The sequence below is a fragment of the Ambystoma mexicanum genome, chromosome 7p, assembly GCF_040938575.1.
Source record: "Ambystoma mexicanum isolate Mex_15411 chromosome 7p, UKY_AmexF1_1, whole genome shotgun sequence".
NCBI lineage: Eukaryota > Metazoa > Chordata > Amphibia > Caudata > Ambystomatidae > Ambystoma > Ambystoma mexicanum.
In genome coordinates, this window is record NC_090939.1 from 656,985,478 (window position 1) to 657,003,432 (window position 17,955).

The 17,955-nt window shown below is 45.8% G+C and overlaps 1 protein-coding gene across 3 annotated transcripts in view; it reads right to left on the reverse strand.

The window, feature by feature from the left end:
- TBC1D8 (TBC1 domain family member 8) overlaps positions 1-17,955 on the reverse strand; it is a 1,594,530-nt gene that overhangs the window by 294,142 nt on the left and 1,282,433 nt on the right. For all 3 annotated transcript variants that reach the window (XM_069636713.1, XM_069636714.1, XM_069636711.1), the window contains one exon: positions 12,585-12,825. In XM_069636713.1, the coding sequence (XP_069492814.1) occupies positions 12,585-12,825 (241 nt within the window). The remainder of the gene's footprint in view (positions 1-12,584; positions 12,826-17,955) is intronic.

Here is a 17,955-nt window from a genome sequence, read left to right on the forward strand (position 1 = left end):
ATCACTACTTCCTCTCGTAGTAACACGACTGTTGTCCCCTTCAGGTCATCGTCCTGGCATTGTGGTCTGAACAGGAAATCAGAAGCCAATCAGAAACCCTTTCCGTGTATCCCCGGGACCCACCCTAACAGGATCTTGACCCCATACAGGAACATGCTTGGGTACAAGGTGTGAGAAACCTGACAGTATTCTCCCACCTATTCCCCCAGTATCTTCAATTCAGGTGGCCAGGGAAGGGCCGTCGCTTTTAGATCTTGACCCTGGGGGTGGACAAGCGAGCGAGGATAACACCCCATCTCTGCCTCCCCATTTCAAACAAGTACTGGGACAATGAAGAGGTGACTGAGAATAATGAAGATTACCCAAAGAAACAACATAGAGATACAAAGTGAGGCCTACCATATAACACACTTGAATTGTCCCACTAATAAAAGTCAGGCATGGTCAGGTACTTTTCCCCAACTCTGCACACCTCACTCCAATTGACTCACCTGCAGAATATATAGGGTGATTATGCAAGGATCATTGAGCGAGCTGGGGTTGCTGGATGGAACCAGAAGGCGAAGGAGCCGAAGGCTGCCAGGAGAGGATCCCAGAAGGACCTGTAGAGTGCAGGACGCTGAGACGCAGGCCCAGTGTGTGTGAAGGGCTGCAGTGTGGTGAGGGAGCCGAGTCTCCAGGGAAGTAGAGTGGGACAGAAGGAAGTCCATCTGCCTTGTTTAGGCAAGTGCTCGTTCCCATGGGATGTGTGCAAGTGCCAAGAGTGTCTGAGAGGCAGGTGGTGAGACCCTGACCTCAAGCCAAACCCATTTGAACTGATTTGACCTGCCCGCCGGCGCCACAGTACTATTGATGAGTTTCGTGAAATAAAGGGAAACTCAGTAGCGTGCGGGTGGCTGGAGCGGGAGTAGGAGCGCAGTGAAAGGAAGAGCCTGGTGAGCACAAGCGGAAAGAAAGCAAAGGAAGGTAAAGACAAAGCACAACGGGCGAAAAGCTGGAAAGCAGCAAGAGAAAAAAAGCAGAATGTCAGAAAAAGTGCGCTAAATGTGCATAAGTAAAGAAAGAGAGCAAGTGCGCTGGCAGCGCAAAAGCAGCTAAGAGGAGGTACAAGTGACCCGAAAATAATGAGAGGGGCACATGCGACCCGAAACAGAGAGAGACAGCAAAGAGACAGTGAGAAGGAACATGGACACTGTTACCCGAATATGAGACAAGGGTGCAAGCGACCCAAGGGAAATACAGAGGGTGCAAGAGAGCACAGTGAAAAGTAAAGAGAAGTGTGCAAGAGGCACTGAAAGGTGAAAAGAAGGTGCAGGTGTGCACACCAGGAAAAGAAGGTGGTGTGCAAGGGCGCACAATAAAGTAAAGACACAACTGAGTGAAAGAGGCACAGAAGATGAAAAGGTGCCACAGAATAAGGAGAGGGGTTAGAGGTTAGAGTGGTCGTGCCTGGGAGGAGCAAAGAACCCAGTGTTCTCGAAAGCCTCCGATACTACCCCCATGAAAGAAATTTACAGTGAAAGGTACATCCTGACAAGAGGAACTTTTTCTTTGTGTGAAACCAGAGGGGCCTAAGCTTGGGGAAGGGAACCCTAAAAGGCCCACTAAAGATATTGTTGTTGAACTTTGTGAAGAGAGGCCTACACTTGGGGAAGGGAACCCATTGATGCTTAACAGGAACTATGTATTTTTTTTTGTTTGGAACCAGAAGGATCGCAGCTTAGGGAAGGGAACCCCAAGAGACCCAGATACCTTGTGAACTTCATTGATTTGCTGCTAAAGCCCTATGTGGAAAGTTCCAAGGGCAATCCTTTTGAGTTGAGCTATTTTGAACTGGTAGAACTACACCTATTGGTAAGACTACCTGAAACCAACTGTGGTTTACATTTTCTTTGGAATCACCATTTTTCCTGTATGAAGACTCCCTATCATATTTGGTTTAAGAGTGAGGGCATGCACAGGTCTGGACAGACAAACATTGGTTTTGCACTTATGGACAACAACGGCCCTTATAAACATCAGTTGAGGGAACAACCCCATTTAGAGTTAGGGCCAGACAGACATTACCCCAAACCCACAAAGTTTGATAGTAAAGGTTTTCAAACTGTTACTTTTGAGTCTGTGTCTCTTTTGATACCATGCCTGTCTCAAAAAGAGCTGTGCTCGCAGAGTGCTTTGAATGTGTCCCGCCAAGAGGAGGGCGGCCACGCGGGTATAATAAATGCCAAGCATAGTGCCCACCATTCCTTTTTCGTTTGCTGAGCAAATCTCTCCTTAGGATATTGATAGGAATGTCTTTGGAATATAGTAATGGTGCTACAAGGTGTTTTGTCCCTATTGTCAGTGGTAAATCTTTTGTAACTTGAACAGTGACCATCGCCACAGAGAAGACCTGCGTAACCATCACCTTGTTGGATAAAGGGAATTTCCCCCTCCCCGATGCAGGATTTTATTGCTCCTGTGTCTATAAGAAAGGAGAATTATCTTGGTCTTACTTTCATTGCTACCTCAAGTTCCTCTTCAGGGTCGTAAGTTACTGCTGGGACTGAACACACTCGGGCTTTCTTTGGGCCATCCCTATAGTTGCGTATTACTTGGTGGAAAAGCAAAAGGTTTCCCCCTGCAAGGCTGACCCCAGTATAGTGGGGCACCACGTGCCCCTCCTTGTATCTGCGTCCACCCTGCTGCAAGGACATCTGTGCTTGTTGTGACTGTCCGGGCAGAGGTTGCATCTGCTGCCACTGGGGCTGTACTGTACCTAACCCCTGTTGCTGTGCCACTTGGATCGCCTGGGCCTGCTACACGAAAGGGCAAGTGCGTGCCAGGTGCTCCATGTTTTGGCATATGTAACACTGTCCGAAGACCCTGTACCCTGTTCCTCTATATCCCCCTCTTCCCACAGGAAAAAATCTCCAATGCAGGTAATTCCACTGTGGTGGCGTTCCCCCTTTTGGTGTGCTTTGTGGCTGCATGTACCAGGCCAGTAAGGATGATCGCCGCCCACCATCTCCCTTCTCCAAATGGCAGCATTTTCTGCTCACTGTTTTCGTTTACAATAATGCACTATCGTTGCCTGTATTTCAGGCCAGCCTTAGCTTCAATGCCCACAATCTTATCTAAAGATGCCTGTACTTCTGTCGGCAAACCTTTTTATCAGTATGTGATAGAACAAGGGTATGCATTCATCCCAGGACCTTTGCGTCTCTTGTGTCCATATGTCTTGCACTCGTTTTATATAGTCTTCTGGGTCATCGTCGCTTTTCATTTTATGGGTCATTAATGTCCCCAGGTCCTAACTGTCAGAGTAGGACGTCCCAGATGTGTGCTCAACAGTTGTTAAATGGAACCCTGTCATGAGCATTTGTGCTTAATTTTACTATTTGTAGCCTGCCTCGTTCCATATTTTGTCTGCCTGCTCTCCTATGATCGCAGCGAATAAAATTCTCATTTCCCCGATCACTGATGTCACCCCGCCGTCTTTTTCTTGAGCGTCTGTATCCATTTACTGGTCCCAGCCAAGAGGGAGGGCAGGCTGCATATTCGGTTGTCTCTGTCCATTGTTTGCCATGGCACATAATGCACACCCCCTCTCCCTTTCTGTAGTAATGGCATTGCTTGTGTCTTGTGGCCTATCCCTCCCCCCTTGACCAGCGGTAGTCCCATTTTCACCTTCCCTACCCTGCTATGTAGGGAGATAGACCAGTCCCTGTCACTACAGTCACTGTGCTACTGCTTTTGCTCTTTTCGCCCCCTCCTTTTTTTGTCAGGTGTCCACTCATCACTGTCCCGATCACTCCACTCTTCCCCAAAGGTCCTTCGTCTGAGGCTGCATCTTTCTCGTCCCCTCCTTGCGCTTCTTTCTTCTTCCACTCTTCCTCTAGTTGAAATTGTATTCTCCCTGATAGCCATTTCCCCTCGTCTCCCTTACTTTTCTTCCTCTATTACTCGCTGTGCTTCACTGAATAGCCCATCCACCTGTTGGCGCGTAGTCTTTTCTATGCCCACTAGATATTTCCTTTCTCCCGTTCTGTGCAATTCCTCCCCTCATGTGTCTCTGTCTTTCTCCTCTGTCATTTTCCTGTGGTCTCCCCCTGAGGTATCTCACTGGGGACTGGTGTACCCCATTGGGGGTTGTAATGCTGGATATAGTGCATAGGGCAGGGGTGGAGAGCTCGGTCCGCTCCCTCCTGCGGTCTCCTCTTCCTTTTTCATTTTCCACCTTTCGATTCTCCATATAGCTTCCAAAGCCCCAATATGCTCTGTCTTCTTTTCAGCTTGGAGCCCTTGTATTTTGTTAACACATATATGAGAACATATTTTCTATTATTTTCTGTCAAAAGTACGCTTCCTTGGCCACGCAGGGAAGCAATGACCTGCAGTCGCCTGGGCTCATTGAAAAATGTACTTTAATAATTTATCGCAGTACTGGGGCAATTTTCTGCTCATGTGGTCCAGGGGGGCTGTCCATATAAGCCATTAGTACCCGGCGAGGGTCAATGAGCTTGTTACAAGCAAGCACACTGGCCTTCGCCGGGGCATTACTCGGCCGACAAGGCTCCTTCACGGCCACAGCTCTGAGGTGACTTCGGTGACTGGCTGCTATGGAAAGGGAGAAGGGACTACCTGTAATCCCTTCTCCCCTTCCGTGGCGCCCATTTTGTTTACTATGGCATCCACGTAAAGGTAAAACTGACTACATTTCCCAGTCCGCAGTGGCCATTTTAATTTTTTCGGCTGCGATACGCAACATGTCTTGCAACCGAAAAAAAGCACCATTATTACCCGAGTCTAACAGGCCGGGGCCTGTAACTATGGGCCCCAGGGGCATTACCTCACACGGTAATGGCATGCCAGCTAGGGCCTTATTGTCTTATTATTCCCTACCTCCCCTGCTTTAGCTCCCTGCTACCCTGTGTTCCATTTCCCCGTTACCCGCTACCCAGTGTTAGTATCCAACAGCCCTCTCCACGGGATCACTGTTCCCTATGTTAGAGCAAATGTGCACTGTGCCTTCTCTGCGCTTTCTGCACGCACCCACATTTACAATGCCAAAGTTCACTATTTTACATGAGGTACCTCCTGGTGCTGACTCTTCCACCATGAGTCTACACCATAAGACAACACTAACTACCACACATGGCCCTCTCTATACCCCTTAAACAGGAAAAAGAACGTAATAACACAACTTTTAGCTGAATGACGTAACTGTACAATCGTTGGTACTTCGCGCAACTTCCATCTGACGGGGTTAGCCACACATTACGCACCTCTCCTGCTCTAACGCAGGTGTGCTCACACTTGTGTCCACTCCCTATTGGGCAGCACGCACATATTTCTATACTACTGCGGCCAATAGTCCAATAGTCCTCCCTCCTTGAGGATGCATCCTAAACATCATAAAAATCTATCCCTCCCTCGCCATGGGCCTGCACCACTATGCAGCACATTCTTACACGGTCATACTCACGTCCTAGAGACCCTCAAGTCCCCTCGGCGCTGAGCCTCCAGCACAAGCACCAAGCGAGGGCGGCCTGGATACACTCAGCTAACAGGGAGGACTGAGGATCTTGCTGGGGCCTCCATAAATGTAGTCGGAGGTTCTCTGATCACACCATAAAAAACTTGTACTCAAAAGGAGCACACTCCGGGCAAGAAGTAACGCTGTTTATTACAGATAAGCAAGCACAAATCAAAAGGAACAGTGGAATAGAACTGATTGATGAGAGCCGACATCTGAATGCACTGCTAACATTAGTTTTATACCATAAAACACAGTGGTCGAGATCGTTTGAAACACTTGCAATTTAACATGTTCATATTTTTGATGTTTCCAAGGATTTTCATTGGTTAGACTACATCATATCCTTAGTGCTGGATGTATATTTTTGAAGCATGATTGGAGCAAACAGTTCAACAGTATCCCAACACATCACCTCGCCATGTGGCGCCACATCGATTCTCAGCCCACCACGTAACAATTTGCAATTGGTAAAATGACAAGTGTGCTGACCGCCAGAACTTTATTGCCCTGCCATTGCTCAGCACCAGTGATAACAGAACAGAAAATACCCTGCTTATGGTAGGATGGGAGACATTCACACAGTACTTGCTAGCTAACAGCCTTCGCAAACCCTGTGGTGGATACAATCAAGGCTGGCCACCTCCCAGGAACACAGTGACTTACCATTTGATTGGTCCGAACAGGAACGCCACTCTGTACAGTGTCCCTTTCCCATAGCCACCTGCCGATGGGCACTTTTGTGACCAGTTCACTGGCTCAGATCCATTTCCCATCTACCCCATGTGACTGCTGAATTGGCTTTCCGCCCTGTAATTACATCACCCAGTGTTATTTTAGCTGCTTCAGCCTGCCTGTGACGTGCAGCTTGTGCTTAGTCTCCCTCCTCCATGGCCCCCGCAGTGTTGGTCCTGTGTTTCAGATTGGGTTTTCCCGGACTTGGGCCATCCTGAGGGGTTTCCCTGACAAATGCGTTTACCTAGGATGTTTTTTGCCAATCTTGTGCTAATTCTATAAAGATCCCTTGGGCTGACTGTACACACAACGCATCTCTCACCCCACCCTTCCCACCAATTTCTTCTTTTATGGTGTAACTGTGGTTTTGAGTACCCATGTTTTTCCTCCCTAGAAGGTGCACTGTATCCTCCTTTCTTTTACTCTCGGAAGTGGTAGGTGCATCCACCTATCTTGTGCTGAATTAGCACTTTTAGTACACTTATGAAGACTGAGGCGTTCTGAATCAAGGGAAGAAACAATTTTAGGACTTTGAAAATTGCCAACAGTTATGGAAGGTTTATGTGGCAAGAGGGATTACCCCATAGACCAAAGCACATGTGTCTGAAAATGACGCAATGAAGCTCCCCATCCTGTTAGCGAGGAGTCTGAAGTTATAGTGTGCAGATGAAGTTATGGTGTGCAGATGAGGACTCTCTCACAACAGAAGATCTGACCTCATGCTGGAGTGAATCGGAATAATTTATGACTGATGTTTGCAGTCTTGGATACAGAAATCCGCTAAATGTAGTTGGAGATGCCTCATTTTGAGGTAAGCTAGTGGTAAGGATAGAATGGAAGCCGACATAATGCCAAGAAGATTCTGAAACCACCACACAAAGGTGGCTCTGCGGCTACGAAAATGCGATACTGACTGCTGAATGCCCTGAATCCTCTGTTCTTTAAGCAACACAATGCCTACTGCAGCATCCCATCAGAACACTATAAAGTTGATGTTCTACATTTGGGACTAAACAAGACTTCTTGATGTTGACCGGGAGGCCATGGTTGAACAGAAGATCACACAGCACAGGGGTCAGAACGTTGAGAAGCTAAACTGCATGTGAACCCAACACAAGATAGTGTAGTGAGGGAAAGAATCTAGCTGAAAAACAGTGAACCAATCTGCACAATTACCCTGTTGATTATGCTACACTGCAACATGCAGGCTAGCCATCTTAGACCCTCAGCTCATTGAACACCATTCAATCAATTAGTGAGAGCTAGAGTACCAGAGAGACATGCATGGTGATAACGAGGATCAAGCAAACATACGAGAAAGAGGCAGTGACATGAAGATATGCACTATCAGAAAACAGATGAATGGGAAAAGGGATAGGCAAGCAGGCACCTTACTGAGACAACTAAACAAGAGGAAACAGTCTGAAAGACAGATGTACGGCCACCAGCGCAAGTCACTTGTCATATTCATGCAGGGTGGATTTGAGGTTGAAGATATGCCTCTTCAATTGAAAATATTGTTCACTGATCATAAACCATAGGAATTTACAGGATTTTTAGTGATTTGGTATATAGCAGTATGAACCCTACAACTACTTGATTCCAGTCCAGGTGACCCAAAACAGCTTAATTATGATCTGCAGCGTGACAATTTAGAAAGGCTTTGACTTCAGGAATGTGCTTTAGTGTCTCAGGTCCAAGTACAGTCCCTGATTCTGCTGGGTTGGAGGCACTATTTCAACTGCCACTTTGGGGTGAAGGTACACCTCTTCTAGAGTAACTCTGACAGAAAGTCTTGAGGGTCAAGTTAAGATGGTGTAATCAGGGTGCCCCAGTAGACTAATGCATGTTTTTAGTGTAGTAAGGTAGCACCAGTGTGTCTATTATACCTGCCCACTGCTCTTAAAAATAGGTGGTTCTGCACCCACCACTTCTGGGGTGCCACATGGGAACTAAAAGGCTAAGTTCATGTTTGCTTGTTTGACTGTTCCTTGGCATGGGTAGCAGGCCTTTGTCATTTAGATCAACAATCTTTTTCCTTTGTGATTCTTAATGCCCACAATATGCTACCTATTCAAGTGGGATCTTCCTCAACACCATGAAAATACTGCAAGAACTTCATTTGTCACAGTGCACCAATGGAATGTGCAATGACAATCTGCCTGGATGGCCTCTTCAATTTCCTTCTGGGAGGGATCCTCCCTAACAAATAGCATCATCACTATTTTTGCTTGAGCTGCAGACTGGATGGTGGTACATGTATGCCAATTCTGTCTGTGAAGAGCTGCCCATTTGCTCAAAACCTGTTTCTGTCATATCCACCATGGCAATTATGGAGGGACGCAAAGCCACTTCTGCTTCCTTAAAGACTTTAAAAGTTCCTTGTGCTTCTTTTTCAGAAGGGGCTTGAAGGAGTGTGCCATCCAATTCTACACTAGTCACAGTTTCTAAAAAGAGACTACTTTTGTTTGTCTGGATACATTTTCTAAGAGGGTGAGGCTGCACACAGGAGCTCTCTTGGTTGGAAGACTGACAGGACCAGAAACTCTTCCCTAGGAAAATACAAGTGCAAGCAAAGCACCCATAATTTGCTTAAAGTCTTATCAGGTAACTTCATTTTCAGTGGAAAGTTTGGCAGAAATATTCAAATAAGATTTTGTTTCGGTGAAAGTCGAAGATAACTCAAGGGGTCTCTTCGATGTGAGTTATGGTTTTGTAGCCCATGGTTTTATGGCCCGGCCCGAGTGTGCACACTTTAAACTTACCCCAGGCCAGTAATGGGCCACATTGTAACCACCCCTTATCCCAGACCAGCTGTAAGGTGAAGCGATGAGCAACTTGCTATTTAGATGCTAATAGAGGAGAAGGGCCACAAGCATGGGTTCTTGATGTTAAATAAGGCTTACAGGCCTTTTATGTAATACCACATGAACCGACTTAAACAGTTTTTCTCTCATCGGGTGCCCCTTCAATTTCCCTGTGTTGTTTATTTTTCTTTAAACAGGGTAAAAGCTACCTATCTACAACAAACCTCTATGTGAGCCTTGAAGAGGTTCCCCATCCACTTCATCCCTGGGCTTCCCCGCCCCTGTAATACATTTCCTGTTTTTCCCCAACATGTGTGTATCCCTTTCAATAACCTGGGCAGCTGCAGTCTGCCTTTACGTGTCAGTCCAAGTTTCCCACAATGTAGTCATAATACATGTCCCAGTTCAGAACCTTTAAAAGGTTTCCTTTGTTGTTCCCCAACATGGGCACACCCACTCTGCTACGGGTGGCTGCCACGGGCTATTGGACTTACTCCTGCTGACGTGGCTCCGGGCTGTGGTGTCATTCTTCACCAGGCTGCACTCACTATGTGTCCTGTGCTTTCCCTTGTTCCGTGCCCACCCGGACTGGCCACTGGGTGGGCCACTGCCTCATAAGCCGTGCTGCTGCTAGTCTTGGTGTCACCTCATTCTCGCAGCCCCTGGCTTTTGATCTTTTTTGCATACAGAGCCCGGCCAGCCACCTCCCCCATGCCCGTGCTCAAAGCCGCAGCCCACCAGGGTGCGCTAATCTTCCTTCTCTTTTCTCCTTCCTTATTTCTCTGAATACCTTTGTCCGCCTTCCTCTGTTTTCCCCTCTTCCAACTGGCACTTCTGTCTTTTCTTCAGGTATTTCCCTTTTGGAATCATTCTCAGTTAAGTCCATTCTTGCTGGCAGTGGAGACCTGCCCATTGACCCAGAGTTCTATGTGTCCACCATGTACTTCTACGAAAAATTCAATTATGGAGAAACCAGTTTCCCTTATGTCAGCCTTCTTCTGGTAAGTAATAGTCTATTCTCAGTCACTGCCCACACAACTTTCTTTAGTGTAAGAATTCCATTTCCCTTGCCACAAAAAGGTAACCAAATATTACCCATGCTAGCTTTAAGATGCCCCAAAAAGTCATAACCCTAGAGATAGAAATAGTTAATTTCAAGAATAATTCCTGACACAACCCCTGTATAGTTTTGCTTGCCTACCCAAAATATCAAATGTTCATCCCTTGATTTTAACACATCCTTGTTGAACAGGAAGTGCCATCTACACTGCCATGAGGTTGAGCAAAGGAGCACTGGAGTCCAAGGACTCCCTTGTACAGTCTTAGATAAGGCTTCTAATAAATTCTGCATGTCTGCAGGGGGGGGGTGTGCATAGAAATCTTGTTCTTATGGGAGAAATCTTGTTCTTATGGGAGACTCCCTCTTCATGATTAGATAGGGTAAATGGGTCAGCATTAGAAAAGATGCAGCTGTACTGTGAACTGATGAACCCAGTTACTAATGGCATGTCTTCTGAAGTCACATTTAGAAGATAGACATAGCTCATGTTCTCTGGCAGCCTTAACCAGGACTTTCCTATGCTCGCTCAGGACACCATATCTGCATCCTTTATCTGAAGCCAGGAAGCATATTTGCATTTCAGGTATTTTTCCATGTAGGTGAGCATTCAAACTCGTTTTCTAGGAGGTAAACTTGTTAACTCCGAGGGCAGCATTCTCAACAGGCATTTTAGAATGTGGGATCAGTGAAATTGTGTCTCTACTGCAGAATGAGTAAAACAAAAGAGGTGATGGCTGGAAGTGTGACAGGTATGCCTATACATGGGTTCAAGGCCTAAAGACCCAAGCTACACCTCACTGATGACACCCAATGAGACCAAGTTCTGGGGTTGCTTGTGGGCGTGTGCAGAAGGGATGTAACCTAGCAGTTGAGGCTGGACTGAACCTTTTCGGATGGGATAAACCCCGATTTGCATATGGTCTTTCCTCTTTTCTGCAATGGCTTGACAGGCTGAAGAAAGATGGTCTGGAGGTGCTGATGAGAGCAATTCCAGAGGTTCAGAAACCTTCTAGACATCTCTGTTTTGCTCTACTTCAGAACCATTCATACTGGTATACAGAAAAGAAACCTAGCACTCCGTATCCTTCATTCAGAAGATTTCAGATTACCAGATGTACGAGAACATATCAGTTCCAACCTGGTCTACTTGGTCTAATGCCAAATAGAGAGACAGATATAATGAGGGAGACAACATTGAAAACGAGACTGGTAGTGTGAAAGATAGAGAAAAAAAGAGGGCAGAGAGGAAGATTGAGAACATGGAAAGGGCTGAGAGAGAGGAAGAGAAGAAGAGTGAAGTGGAGTAGGTGGGTGAAGGGGAGATGGAGAGAGATAGAGAGCATAATATAGAAAAAGGATTGGGGCAGGCACTCTTTCCTAATGTATTTGCCTGGCATATACTGTCAATAATCCCATTGCCATTTACATGCTTGTGGTTTGATTTGTATGCCCAAGTAATGAAAATGGACGGTATCGGCACATAAGAGTGGGAAATAGTTTCTCGACCATTGATGCCCTTGTGATTAATGTCCTTTGTGCCATGTTCCATTATCAACGCCAACTCATCAGCTCAGTTAATGATTTAAACAACTTTCGGCTAATTCACTAAATTTTGAAACTGGAAAGTGCAGCACACACTGAGGCATAGGCAATAGGAAAGACAAACTGGATAACTGGATGCGTGCCACTAGGCCTAACTGCTAATGCTACAGAGGGACACATACTCCCTACCACAAGATGTGGGAACTTAATAGAGCCTAATGGGCTCGAAGTTACAAAGATGCAACAGGTGTTTTGTTTTTCCTGCATTGACTAACACTCTCACCCAAAATTCGCTCATTTAGATAAAAGACATTTTAACACAGACTAGAGCAAGCTGACATTGATAACCAAAGGCACCACTGATTGGCTGATGTTGGATGTAAACCTTAGGTGCCAAGGTGAGGGCAGACGACAAAGTATGGCTAAAAGCTCCTTAACAAAAACATTATTTGTTTGTCCAATACCAAAAAGTATGTATGAAAGATGTTCCATTTAGAGATATTCCCAACAAGCACATCTCAGCCCAACAGACAGTATGCCAGCTACATACAGCACTAGAACACGTGGCCGACAGCTGGTGTGCTTGTGTTCCATAGATGTATGAGCTGAATAAATGGCGATGCTGTTTCAGTAAAGCCATCCAGATGTCAGAAGCAGAAATATGCAAATGTAAAAGCTGTGCAGGGTTGCCTTCAAACTCACCTTACCTTTACAAGGAATTCCATTGGGTGAAATGATAAGCAACTTATCTTTTTGAATATTTTGATGAAAACAAAGCAAATACACCGAAGAAAATCCATATGCAAACACTAAATGTATGTGTTGCTGATCCCTTCTTATATCTTTACAGTTAAGGCCCTTCCAACTGTATTGAACCACGTTTCTAAATCAGTGTCATTGTCAGAGCATGCAGCAATCATACCTAAACTGCTGGCAAATCCTTTAAACTCAATGAAATCATCCATGTTTTCATCAATGAGCCGGAATGTCCTTTCTGCTAAAACATCAGTGTGAATGCTGCAGGTCCATGGTGAGACGAGTTTGAAGAGATTAATGAACTGTTGAACGTCTATGCGGTACTGCTCAGCATAAGGCCTGCTGGGGTCATGGCGCTGGATTACTGAAGCAGTCCCTCCCCAGTAGCAGCTGATGAGATGCTCCCTCTGAAAGAGAAATCAAAAGAGGTAAAAATACTCAATGTGTGGGATGTTTTAGTAATTTGTCGTTTTAGTAATTTGATCTGAAAAGAGGATAAACATATACTTTTCTTATGCTGACATCATATAAATGTAAAAGTACATTAAATATGTGTATAGTGTAGGTGCAGGAGGAAGGCCTTATGTCAAAAATCATCCATCAACATATACCGATACCCCCCACTCACCTTGATTAATGAAGGTTTCTATAACCAAATAATGTCCGTGTGACTAAAGAGTCAAACAATGAAATGCAACATGAATAACATGTGAACACATATGTTTTATGTAGAGAGGGTTGGCTAAATTGCAACATCTCCAACTGAACCCAACAATGCTTTTCATCAAGAATATATCTCACCATGAAAAACATTTTACGAAGAGAGTTTGCTGAACTGAGAAAAAGCAAATATCGCTTTCATGTCATACAGTAATTGGTTATTCCTTGTTAATTTATCTCAGTCTTTTTATTTCGCTCCACATGTATCACATTATTGACACTTAATTGTGCAGGTTTATACAAGTGGTCATACATGAGGGCAGTGAGTATCTATATAAAACTTTGCTGGTAGCTCTAGAAAACTGCTGCACAATGGATTCTAGAACTGGGTAGGAAACAGCTGCTTGAGAGATAGGCACCTGCTGAAAACCCTTGCTAAAATAAAGGGACAGACTGGAGATATGTTTGAAAAGGAGATGGGCGCCCTGTGGAGATGTTGATGCACCACTCCTGTTGAGGTGATCAAGAGAAGAAACGAGAAAAGGTGTGAGAGCCAGGAACATAACATTTGGGTGAGGAAAAAACATTTAAAAGGGTTAAAAAGGATGTGAATCGCCCAGTCCCATTTGGCCCTTGCTGGAAGGCAATCTATGAAGGACTACCTCAGGGAAATGATGGAGCAGGTAGTGTAATCTATAGGGGTTATGAAAATAATAATCTATGAGCTCAAAAATAGAACATGAGGATAGGAAGCTTACTTAGACTTTGGAAGACATTGCATCTCTGCCTATTGGTGGCAGTGCCTGCAGACCAGCAGTTCCATGTGATAATCTTGCTGTGAAAAAATCAAAATCTCCAGGTAGGTGACTTTTCCTGCCCCCTAAAATTCTTTCCCCAAATATCATAGAAGGGGTATAACAATATTTTATTACTGCTAATCCTAGAAAATTTGGGGAAAGTTTTTGATCGTATGGAGGGTGCATTTTAAGGAAATGTATCCACATGGTGGCCATATTCACGGCAACATAATCACTGGATACCAGCCCAGCTGGGAACTGGTAACGTACAGCACAGATGACAAAGAATTACAAATCAACCTCAAATTACACAGATATTTGATTTTACATAGGTTTGAAACAAAACTTCCATGCAATCTTCTTAATTCCTAAATAGTCCCATTCAATAATATAAAAATATATATTTTTTAAAGACGAAACAATAAATGACATATCATTAATTAGTACCCAGCGAGTAACAATCAGACAGATTGTAACAAATCGATCTGATTGGCCCTCGCAGGGGCTTTACCCGACCGGGAATCCCTCTCCTGACGTTCCTTGTGGGGTAAGGGGGGGTGGCAGCCCCCATCCAATGAGGAGGCTTGGAATGGGGTAATCCCCACTCCGAGCCACCACAAGGCTGGAGGCTGCCATCTTCCCCCACTAGGGAATCAGGTAAGTGTTCGTCCCCTACCCCCCAATCTAAACAATCCCCTCCACGCCCTCCCAACTCCACTTATATTCTTTTTGGTCCTTTCGGGAGTGGATGCGCTGGGAACACTTCTGTCCCCAGAGCGTCCGCTCCTGATGCGCGACAGGCCATCATGGACAGGAAGAAAGTACTACACGCAGGAGTCCCTTCACTCCTTTCCATGGTAGCCATTCTTTGTTTACATTTCTTCTATTTTTTTGAATAGCCGCTGTGAAAAGGTAGAGGGACTACTTGTCGTTGCAGGAAGCCCGGGTACTGGAGGCAGCAGCACCGGGGGTTGTCATGCCCTCACTTTAAAGAGCCATAATCATGGTTTTCCCCCTCCCCCAATTTTGGGTAAGATGTGTGTGTTTGGAGGGGAGTTAGTGCCTTGTCTCCTGAACAAAACATTGCGCCATCACTACAAAGACCAGAATTCATTGAGACTAATTAAAAAACAGCTACACAGCCTTCCTGAAGAGAGTTAGAGACTTGAAAGTACTTGGAGGAGCAGAACTACTGTGCATTTGAAACTGGCAGTTGGGATTTAACCCTGGTATATTTTTTGAAAATTTTGTGGCAGTTGGGATTTAACCCCGATATATTTTTTGAACCTTTTGTGGGATCCAACCCTGTTACCACTTACATTTGGGATGTAACCCTGTCATTTTTTGAACATTGCTGGGATCAAACCCTGTTATTACTAGTTTAAGGATTAAAAAGACTGGGAACTAGAGTGCGCGCCTGACCTTTTCTTTTTTACTAATAGTAATAAACCCCTCGTCGTGGGGGGAATTACCCAATCAGGTAATGCCAAGGGGCCTTTGTAACTATGGGCGCCAGGGCATTACCTGACTCAGGAATGCTCCCGCGGCTCGGGGCATATTGCTTAAATAGAGTTGAGATAAAATGAACAGCAGCTATGATTAGCGAGGTTTGTCTACCACCTACGATTCCCTGCCAAAATTCTTGTGTTTTTAAAAACATGTTTTCATGTACAGTCATGCAAAATGCAATTCTCCAAATGATTGCAGGGAAGGACTTTTCAAAATTAGTTGTTCCAGAGTTTCTAAGTTTATTTCATTTAGACAAAACCTGCAATAGCAGGCTTCTTTCTCTCTGTATTTTATTCCTGACACCAATTATTACAAGAGTTGGATATATGTTCAAACGAAGCTGCATGCCCTAGAACTGCACTTCTTGTTTGGGTACTACATCAGATAGTATGGAAGACAATTTAATCTGTTCTCCACCAAATTGATGCAAGTAAAATAATTTGTATTTGGAGATGTATTTATTTATTTATTTATTGGACATTTCGGCGGGGGGGGGACAAGGGAATAACGACAAAAAACAAATAAATGTTGAATTGGCTTGTGACAATCCTACCGTGCAAGTGCTTGAGAGGGTGGTAAATGCAGGGGGTAAGGGGTAGAGGGCGAAGTGCAGGAGTTGGTTGCCCCCAGTGAATGGGGCAGGGAAGTGCTGGGGGTGCCAAGAGGGCAAGTGCCAGGGGAGAAAGGGGGAAAAGGGAGGATGAGTGCGGTGGGCTGGGTGGACCAAGATGGCCTTGTCCAGGAAAGGGAGTCAGAGGGCAATTGCTTGCAAGGGATGCAGAGGGGACTGGTGGGGGTTGGTCTGGCCCCTGTATGAGTCTGAAGGGACCAGTCCCCAGTCATAGCGGCAGAGGGAGAGTTAGCACGGGAGGGGGCGAGGGAAGGAAGAGGAGAAAAGGAAAGTCTCCGGAACTTTATAACATCCAGCTCAAGACGAAGGGGCGGGGAGGAAGGCCATTCCAGAGGGAGGAGCCACCCCCAGAAAGGGATCTGCCTCCCACTTTCTGCTTGAAAAAACGTTTGAACTACAAAGAGTTGGAGCCAGGGGACCGAAGGACTTTAGATGGGAAGGATTTAGGGAGGCAAAGCTGAATGTAAAGCGGTCCCAAGCCCCAGACTGCCTTGTGGATGATGCAGGGGGTCTTAAATTTGATCCTTGCGATCACCGGTAGCCAGTGGAGAGATTTTAGAGCAGGACAGATGCGTTCCGTGAGCCTGAGGCCAAGCATAAATCTCACGGTCCTATTCTGGTGGATTAGTTGGAGGGGGCGAAGGGAGGAAAGAGGCAGATTGAGGAAGAGGCTGTTCAAGTAGTCAAGCCTAGAGAACCTGTGCTCTGGAGATGTTGAGCTTCTGGGTGAAGGTGGGGAAAGGTTGAATGCCCCTGAGGAAGTGGAGCTGAAAGTTGAACTTATTAGCAATGTCCATGATGTGTGGAGAGAAAGAGCGCGAGGAGTCAAAGATGATCCCAAGAATTTATGCCTCACATGAGGGTGAGAAGATGGGACCCAAGGAATGTGGCCAGAGAGAGGGGGGAACAAGGAACAGGCGTCCCAAGTAGGATCTCTGTCTTACTGGCAGTAAGGCAGAGATCATTGGCAGAGCACCATGCCTGAATAGCAGTCAGAAAGTCAGGTATGAGGGAGGAGGAGGTGGTAGAGGATGGCAGCTTGAAGAAGAGCTGTGTGTCATCCGCATAACACTGGAACTGAGGTCTGAAAGTGGAGATCAGGTAGGCCAGAGAGGCCAGGTAGATGTTGAAGAGCCATGGCGATAGAAGGGAGCCCTGGGGGATGCCATAAGTAGAGTATGTGGTGGAAAAGAGAAAAGGACCCATTTGTACTTGGGAGGGTCTGTTTGAAAGGAAGGAGGTAAGCCACGCTAGTGCCCTGTCTGTGATGCCTAGGGTATCACAGAGACGGTTTATGAGGATGGAGTGGTTAACAGTGTCAAAGGCAGAAGAGAGATTGAGGAGGATCAGAACAGAGGGGGGGGGGGTTGGAGTCCAGGCTGTAGAATAGATCTTCACAGGTGTTCAGGAGAGCAGTTTCCATGCCTCTTACAGCCCTAAAACTGGACTGATGATCATGGAGGCTGTTACATTTCTGATTTTGCACTTTCTTTTGGTTTCTTTGAGATTCATCAGGTGCAAATGGACTGGTCTAAGAGACTGGCCTAACAGCTGAAAATCCATGCCAAGCAATGTTGCAGAGCACAGCACAGCAGAGCTGTGGAATGCAGTGATGCCTCAGACTGCCAGGCATAAACAGCCCCTCCTGAAAAGTACACAGCGATGACGCTGCTGGCTCAAATCCCAAGGCTGCCAGAGCCTGCCTCGCAGAAACAGCCTGCAGTTGCAGAATGGACTTTCTTCCCCCTGTTTGGCGAAATGATATGTTTGTTATCATATGTGCTGTTAATGGGTGGAGAATAGATCTAGCTACTCCATTGCAAATAAGGATGAGCCAGGGCTGGGAGGGGTAGAGCAGAATGCAGCCCTCCAAGGCACTGGTGTGTTTTGCATTACATCAGTAGAGAAGGGGAGTATAAGAGGACAGGAGGACCTTCGTT